Source organism: Prionailurus bengalensis, chromosome D1 (assembly GCF_016509475.1).
Source record: "Prionailurus bengalensis isolate Pbe53 chromosome D1, Fcat_Pben_1.1_paternal_pri, whole genome shotgun sequence".
In the NCBI taxonomy this organism is placed as follows: domain Eukaryota; kingdom Metazoa; phylum Chordata; class Mammalia; order Carnivora; family Felidae; genus Prionailurus; species Prionailurus bengalensis.
In genome coordinates this window covers 103,154,350-103,162,966 of record NC_057346.1, presented here as the reverse complement: position 1 = coordinate 103,162,966, position 8,617 = coordinate 103,154,350, and the positions used below count along the sequence as shown (strand labels likewise).

Here is an 8,617-nt window from a genome sequence, read left to right as displayed (position 1 = left end):
ATTAAAAGGGATTTAACACCTTATTGGTCGATCTAGCTGTCGCTTTTTCCACTTAAGTCATTTTATTGGATATGCGACTGTCCCGAACGGAGAACTACAGAGAAGAATTTAATTAGGTTAGATAGCACTTCCTGAACGTTCTCATAAAGCGACGGAAGTAGTTGCCGGAAAAAGGTAGGCGGAACACCCAATGAAAAGCGGCTCCTGAGGAAGGGGGCGGGACACCGTGAAAAGATTGTCCAATGAAAACTACCGACGCCAGACACCGGGACAGGGCCGGGGTGGAGGAGACGATGGAGAATTTCTCGGCGCTGTTCGGTGCTCAGGCTGACCCACCACCGCCCCCAACCGCACTCGGCTTCGGACCAGGGAAGCCACCACCTCCGCCTCCCCCTCCTCCGGGCGGGGGCCCCGGCACGGCCCCGCAGCCCACCTCGGCCACGGCCCCGCCCGGCGCCGACAAGTCAGCGGCTGGTTGTGGTCCCTTCTACCTAATGCGGGAGCTCCCAGGTGAGTACTAGGCCCGGCCGAAAGCAGCCAATCAGATCATAGTGAGGAGATGATGGGCGTGGCTCTCAGCCGGCTGGCGGAGGTGTTAGGTAACCTAGGCAACGCGTGCCAGGACCTTGGAGCTCAAAGCGAGTCGGAAGGGGTCTGAGGATTCCCACCCCTTTGGATGAGTGACGTGAGTTTTTGGCAGGGATTGGGAGGTGGCAGAGAATAAATTTCCGTGACCTTCTTTCACACCATATCTGGCTCTGTCCCTGATCCTGGTTCATGATTGCCTAAAGATTATCCCGAATTTGAGTTTGGAACTCGACAGTCCTCATTTAACATCCCTGGAGACCTAAGGTTTTCCAAATCTGCCACCAACTTGCTGTTGGTTTGAGGCATGTTGCTCTCCTACTCAGGGCCTCCACATTTCCTTATCTGTCCGAAGGAGCGATTAGAATTGAACCAAAAATTTGCTTTGCTGGAGCACCTACTATGTACCAAGCACTGTTCTAAATGCGTTAAGGTTCAGCTGTGAATAGGGTTGACAAGATCTTTGCCTTTTCTGGAGTTTACATTTCAGAGGAGGAGGCACAGAGTACCCTAGATAACATCAGATAATGGTTAGTGCTAACAGGAAAAAAACTGGTAAAGAATTGAGGAGGCCGAACTACTTTAGCTGGAGTGATCAAAGAAGCCCTCTCTGAGTAGATAATTTCTGAGCTTAAATGTAAAGAGTCAGCCATGTGTGAGGGGGAGAGCTAAATCAAGATTCAAGAAACGAGGTCAGAAGCCCTGCTGTGAGGGAAAAGCTTGGAATATCTGAGAGTCAGAAGACCAGCCGGACTCCAGTGAAGGTTCAAGGGAAAGAGTTACAGGAGATGAAGGTGAGAAGGGCAGGCAGAGGACTTTGATCTGAAGTTCAGGGGGAGCCATTTTATTTGTTTGTTTTTTAGTACTCTCTATACCCAACATGGGGCTCAAACTCATGACCTGAGATCAAGAGTCGCATGCTCTACTGACTGAACCAGCCAGGCGCCCCTCAGGGGGAGCCATTTTCACACAGGAAAGTGACATGATCTAATTGTTTTAATCACTCAAGCTGCTACATTAAGAATGGAAAGTGGAGGTGGGGGAAAGTGGGGAAGTCAGTCAGAAGTTACTGCTTAGTAGTCCAGGAAAGAGACGTCGGTTTGGACTAGGCAGTAGCAGTGGAGGAGAGAAGTGAGCAGATAGATACAGGATATATGTTAGGGGTGGAGCTTATAGGAACAAAGGATCGAATATAAAAGTAGAGAGGAGGGGCACCTGGGTGGCTCAGTAGGTTAAGCTTCCATCTCTTGGTTTCGGCTCGGGTCCTGATGTCACGGTTTGTGAGTTCGAGCCCCTTCAGGCGCCACGCTGACAGTGCAGAGCCTGCTTGGGATTCTGTCTCCCGCTCTTTCTGCCCCTACTCCGCTTGTTCTTTCTCTCTCAACTAAAAACTAAAACTAATGATAATAATAAGAAGAAAATGTAAAAAAAAAATAATAATAAGTCTTTAATAAAAGTAGAGAAGAATTGAGAATACTTGTAAATCTCTGGCTTGAATAATTGAGTGGATGGTAGTGCTGAGACCAAGAAGGAACAAGTTTGAGAAGGTGGAAATCAAGAGTCATTTTGGACGTGTTCAATCTCCCAAGTGTCTTTTTTTTTTAATGTTTATTTTTGAGAGAGAGTATGTATGTGCGTGACTGGGGGAGGAACAGAGAGAGAGGGGGTCAGAGGATCCGAAGCGGGCTTGAAGTTGACAGCAGCCAGCGGATGTGGGGCCTGAATTCACTGTGAGATCATGACTTGAGCCGAAGCCGGATGCTCAACTGACTGAGCCACCCAGGTGCCCCTCCCAAGTTGCCTTTCAATTCCTCCCAAGTCCTACTGCTACATCAAGAGTTGAGAGAAATAATAATGCATATTGGTACAGTGCTTTGAAGTTCACAATGCAGTTAAATACGTATGTAATAGAGTTTAATACTTAGAATAGCCCTTTCAGGGCCCCCTGGGTGCCTCAGTCGGTTGAGCATCCAGCTCTTGGTTTTGGCTCAGGTCATGATCTCACAGTTCATGAGTTCTAGCCCTGCATCAGGCTGTCTGCTGTCGGCACAGAGCCTGCTTCGGATCCTATGTCCCCTTCTCTGCACCTCCCCCGCTTGTGCTGTCAAAAATAAACATATAAAAAAAAAAAGCTCTTTGAGGTAGGCATTTTATAGCTGGAAAAAAAAATTAAAGCATAGAGAGATTGACTTTCCTTTGGTTAGTGGTTGATGTCTACCAGAAGTTTCTCCAACCTTATCTATTCTGATGGTACCTGTTTGTATCAGTCAGTTGATAGAGATATTGAATAGGTTTTGGGCAAATGCTGGGTATGTAGGAAGTGGGGTATGTGGTGAGAAGGGGAGAGAACTAATATGTCTAGTCCTTGCTTTTTTTAAAAAATGTTTTTGATGTTTATTTTTGAGAGAGGGAGAGAGAGAGAGAGAGAAAATGAGTGGGGGAAGGGCAGAAAGAGAGGGAGACACAGAATCTGAAGCAGGCTCCAGGCTCTGAGCTGTCAGCACAGAGCCCGACATGGGGCTCAAACCCACAAAACATGAGATCATGACCTGAGTTGAAGTCTGGCGCTTAACTGACTGAGCCACCCAGGCACCCCTAGTCCTTGCTTTTAGAGAGTTTATTTTACTTAGGGATATAAAATATGTGGTTTAAAGATAGTGTCTATATTACTTGTCAAGGCTAATCTCATTACTTTGTGGTCCTGCCTCACATACAACTAACAACTACACGATGGGGGGCCCTGGTTGGCTCAGTAGGTAGAACATGCAACCCCTGATTTTGGGGTTGTGAGTTCAAACCCCACGTTGGGGGTAGAGTTTGCTTTTAAAAAAAAAAAAAAAAAAACCCAGAAACTACATGATGGTTTTAAAAATGTTTACTATCCAAAATGACAGAAAGAGTTGTCACTTGAGCCAGACCTGGAAAATTCATATTGGTGAAGAAAACTAGAAAAGATGGTCTTATAATTACATCAGTATAAAAACAAATTTCCTAAAAGGAAACAAAATGAGCGTGTTTTTCAGGAGATGATGAGAGACTCATTTGGATGGGTCAGAATTTGGCACAGGGGAGTAGTGGTTGATCATACCCCAAAGCTTACAGTAAGATATGTTTTATCGTGAGTGCCAAAGGAATTTGAGCTTTTTCCTTAGGGTAATAGTACATCATTGAGATTTTTGAGCTGCATAGTACTGCTTCTAAAAATACCTGGAGAATATGGGTGCCATGTATTGAAACAGAGAAACCATGAGTGAGGTGGGGAGTATTGAGAGTTTAAAAAGATGAATCTGGGGGCGCCTTGCTGGCTCAGTCAGAAGAGCATCCAGGGGTGCCTGGGTGGCTCAGTTGGTTAAGCGTCAGACTTTGACCTATGTCATGATGTCGCCATTCCCAAGTTCAAGCCCCACGTCAGGCTCTGTGCTGACGGCCCAGAGCCTGGATCCTCCTTCAAATTCTGTGTCTCCCTCTCTCTCTGCCCCTCCCCCACTCAACGCTCTGTCTCTCTCTGTCTCTCTCAAAAATAAATAAATGTTAAAAAAAAAATTAAAAAAGAAAAGCATCCAATTCTTGATGTTGGGGTTGTGAGTTCGAGGCCCATGTGGGGCATAGAGATTACTTAAAAATTTTCAAATCTTAAAAAAAATTTTTTTAATTCAAAATTAAAAAATGAATCTGCATGAAATTGACTAAGAGGAAGTTGGAAATGCAAGATTAGTTTTTAGGAGGGGAGTCAGGGCTGGAGGGAGAGATTTATAAATCACCTTCGTGGAACTGACAGTCAAAATGGGAAGTTGGGTGGACGCGTAAAGTGTTCCAGAAAAGCAGGAGTGCCTTCTCACCTCAACCTTGAGCATGACCACCTGGAAGAGGAGAGCCGACCGGGGCGGGTGGGGAAAGCAGGGCACGCTTATGGCAGGAGGCAGTGCCTAGTTTTGAGGAGCAGTACTGTGGCATTGAGTCCCCTGCTGTTACAGTAGACCACTGCTGAAATGTTTGGCATGGAAAAGAAAAAAGGGAAGAAGGGAAGGCCTAGGGGTATGGAGGGGAAAATACCTTGCTCACTTAATAGTTACTGAGCACTGAAGGTGTGTACTGTGTTGGGCACCAGCGACACAGGTATGAACAGGAAAGACCTGGTCTCGGCCCTCAAGGGACTCCCGGTTCAGAGCCGGAGTTTTTCCAAGTGAATGATTATGAACAAGCCACTCTTGTCATTTGTATTCTTCGTGTTCATCATAACTGTAGATGAAACTGTAGGCAGGCTAGACAACTCCACCCTTGCCTCTAGATCCTTACATTACTAAGAAGTTTCTATTCTTTGAAAAAGGTCGGCCGTGCAATATTTGTACTGATAGTGCCTTGCATCTATAGAATATACTTTTCAATGTTTTCATTTAAACCTTGAAAAAAATTAAGTGTGCTTAAGAGAGCTGTTACCCCACTCCAGAGATAAGAGGAAACTGAGGCATAGAGTATGACTAGGATGAGAATCCTGTTTGCTCAGCTGCTAATCAAACATTTCTTTTTTCTAGGCAAAGCATTATACTTTAATTAGGAAGAATAGAGACGGCGGTAACAAGTTAGGCAGCAGTAGCTTAAAAAAAACCCGTTTATTCCCTATGTAATTAGTGGTTCTTGCTATTAAAAAAAAAAAGAAAGAAAAAAAAAGGGGTCCTTGACCAGAGACATTCAAACCATTGGGTCATATCTGGCCCTTACCTTGCTTCTAGTTGAGCTCTGAGGTAACATCCTGCTGGTGTCAGAGAGTATAATTTCTCGCTGTGAAAAGCACTCGGAACTGTGTTTAGCCTGGAGTAAAGATCATGTAAGTTACTACTGCAGTGAGTCCAAGGAAGGGAGAGTGTCTCCTTCATTAAGGAAGAGCAGTTTCCATGTGCCCTGTTTGGATTTTTGCCGACTTGTCTCCTTTCCATTCCAACCTACCCTACCATTCTACAGTAGTATATTTTTTAGTGTTTATTGTATGTTATTTCATTTTGCTGTTTTTTACTTTAAAAATAAATTTAAATCTTTGTAATGCTCACCTAAAAGCTTCTTTACAGTCCTTCACTTTCCCTGTGGGGTTCTTAAAAAAATTCTTCAGGGCGCCTGGGTGGCCCAGTCAGTTAAACGACCGACTCTTGATTTCGGCTCAGGTCATGATCTCACGGTTTCGTGAGTTCGAGCCCCACATCAGGCTCTGCACACTGACCGTGCACAGAACTTGCTTGAGATTCTCTCTCCCCCTCCCCTGCTCGCGTGCTCTCTCTCAAATAAATTTAAAAAAATTTCTCTTGGGACTGATTTTTTTGTTGTTGTTCTTCTCCCTGTGTCCTCTAGGTAGCACTGAGCTGACAGGCAGCACCAATCTGATCACACACTACAACCTGGAACATTCCTATAATAAATTCTGTGGGAAGAAGGTGAAGGAGAAGCTAAGTAACTTCCTGCCTGACCTGCCAGGGATGATTGATCTGCCCGGTTCCCATGATAACAGCAGCCTCCGCTCCCTCATTGAGAAGCCCCCTATTCTTGGTGGCTCTTTTAATCCTATCACAGGGACCATGCTGGCTGGCTTTCGCCTCCACACTGGCCCGGTGAGTCCCCTCCTGGGAGGAAGAAGGCACATGGGGAGGCCTGAAAGGCATGGAGGTGGTTTTTCTGTCCAAGTCTGTTCCTTCATAACTTACTGAGCAGAACAGATGATGGGAGCAGGGGATCTCCTCCCTCCTCTCACCTGGACCTTCCTTTGGTTCCTTCAGTTGCCAGAGCAGTGTCGTCTGATGCATATTCAGCCTCCCAAGAAGAAGAATAAACACAAGCACAAACAGAGCCGTACCCAGGACCCTGTCCCCCCAGGTAAGAAGCAGTTCTGTTCAAAGCCAGAAAACCTGGATCTGGTTGGACCTTCCTCAGTTAAAAGGCCAGAGAGGTTCCTTACACAGCCCTGGACTCCCAAATTCTCCTGAAACTGATCTCAAGGTAATTAGTGTTCCTTGCAAGTAGGTCTCCTGGGCAAGTAAAAACCTGGAACCGTGCTTTAGCAGTGCCTCCCTATGCTTTCTGGCCGCTACAAGAACAGCAGTTGCCCTCGACTAGGTTTTCCTGTGGTCTTTTGAGTTCCTAGCAGTAAGGAATTTTGAGCTCTGCAGGTGATAAGCACATACTCTCCTACAGAAACGCCATCTGATTCTGATCACAAGAAGAAGAAAAAGAAAAAAGAGGAGGATCCTGAACGGAAGAGGAAGAAGAAAGAGAAGAAGAAAAAGAAGGTAGGGTAGGGGCCTGTTGCTGCAGCCCCCCGGAATCTCCCTACTTCACCCCGCCCCCAGTAGTCCTTTGCCTCAGCTTGGACCCAGGATTGAAAACCCAGGGCACATCGGTTTTTTCCTGTACAGCCCTGATCAAGGCCAAGGCTACTTCCTAGTTGTTCTTACCCTTCCTTCCTTGTCTTCCCCAGAACCGACACAGTCCAGACCACCCAGGCGTGGGCAGCTCTCAGGCCAGCAGCAGCAGCAGCCTCCGCTAACAGGGCTCTACCAGAATGGCTTTTCCTGCCTGACAAAAGCTGCCTTCCAGGCTCGGACACTGCCTTGGGAGCATCCCCTGCAACCGGGACAGAAGCCAGCTCCTGCTGTGCTTGACTGAGATTAACGCATTATATGACAGAAGGGCCATGCTTTTGTTAAGGCTCAGCCCAGTTGGCTTTCTCACGGACCTCTCTTCCTCTCCCAGGAAGCTTTCTTTTCATCTCTTTTGTGCAATTGGTCTGATTTAGGACATTGTCTCATTTGTTAGGGTCTTTCTTTTTTTGAAAAAAAATTTACATTTATCAAACTGGGTGAACTGTGGCTGCCTATTAAGAGGTAAGTGCCTTTCTGTGTGAGTCAGGGTTTAAGCCAAGGCATTCAAAGATCAGATCGAACTTGGGTCTTATCATTATGTTATCTCATTAGCAGGCAGGGAAACCACCAGAGTAAGATCTGGGAGCATGGTCACAAGTAAGGCAGAGCTTGCTAATACCTGTCTACAGCAGACACATAACACTCTGCCCATAGTGTTGAGAACCAAGCACCTGGATAGGGCTCCATCTGAAGAGTCAATCCAGTTAAGTCTCAACTGTCTTCTGAGTCAATCTTGCATTGAAACAGAATCGCCAACTGAAAAAGCACCCACAGTCACCAGTGTAGTTCAACAAGGTTAATTCCTGGTCAAGCCTGTGATTTTTTTTTTTTTTTTTTAAATAAACCTCTGGCAAGCAAAGGTAAATGTTTTTCTCGTCTTCATAGGAGTCTTTGAAGTGCCTCATTCCTTAATTAAGACAATTAAATTATTTGGCTGATTCGAAAACATTTCTAAGCTAAGACAGCAACAAAAAGGCAGCCTAAACCACCAAAATGCAATAGAAAACCCAAGCTAATGTAATCTGACTTTAAATAAACTTGACACAGAAGAGTTAAAATCTGTTGCCATGAGCCAAGGTTGTTACTTAGATCAGTAGGTGGAAAACCACTCGTTCAGCGAGTTTTAATCTAGGATATCAGAGCAAGAGCGTATATACTTAAGTCATGGACAGCGAAAATAATGGGTTCTGGTCAATTGCTGAAGATTTAGTATCTGAGGAGGCCTATTTAAAACTAGGGCACAGCCTTTTTGCTTCTGACAAACAGAAGAGACAAAGTGAGATACCAAATTAAAGTGCCAGCCATATCCATCCAGTCAGTCCGCCTCTAACAGGCTTTTTCATCCCTCGATCATCTACTGTCTCACCTTTGGCTACATCCAAAAAGGGCTTTACTTTCCAGAGACAAAATTCTGTATTAAAGAACTGTGGCAGTCAATATTCTCTAAGCTTTGAAATGACCAGGAGTTTTGACGGTCACAAAAGACTTTTCAGGAATTTTTAAATTAAATCACCAAAATAAAAACAGGACCTGTCCTGTAACGTTTCAAGTAGTTATTTTCACTATAATCCTGCCTAAAGGTGAGCCAGGACAAGAGAAGCTTATGAAGTTTTCTTTGTAACTTCCCA

The 8,617-nt window shown here is 45.2% G+C and overlaps 1 protein-coding gene across 1 annotated transcript; it reads left to right on the top strand.

The window, feature by feature from the left end:
* Positions 1–240: 240 nt before the first annotated feature.
* Positions 241–8,530, top strand: MED19 (mediator complex subunit 19). Its single transcript, XM_043581182.1, has 5 exons — positions 241–510; positions 5,926–6,182; positions 6,348–6,444; positions 6,763–6,857; positions 7,046–8,530. Exons 1-5 carry the CDS (start codon positions 243–245, stop codon positions 7,112–7,114), a joined length of 786 nt encoding a protein of 261 aa, XP_043437117.1. The 5' UTR covers positions 241–242; the 3' UTR covers positions 7,115–8,530.
* The last annotated feature ends 87 nt before the right edge of the window (positions 8,531–8,617 follow it).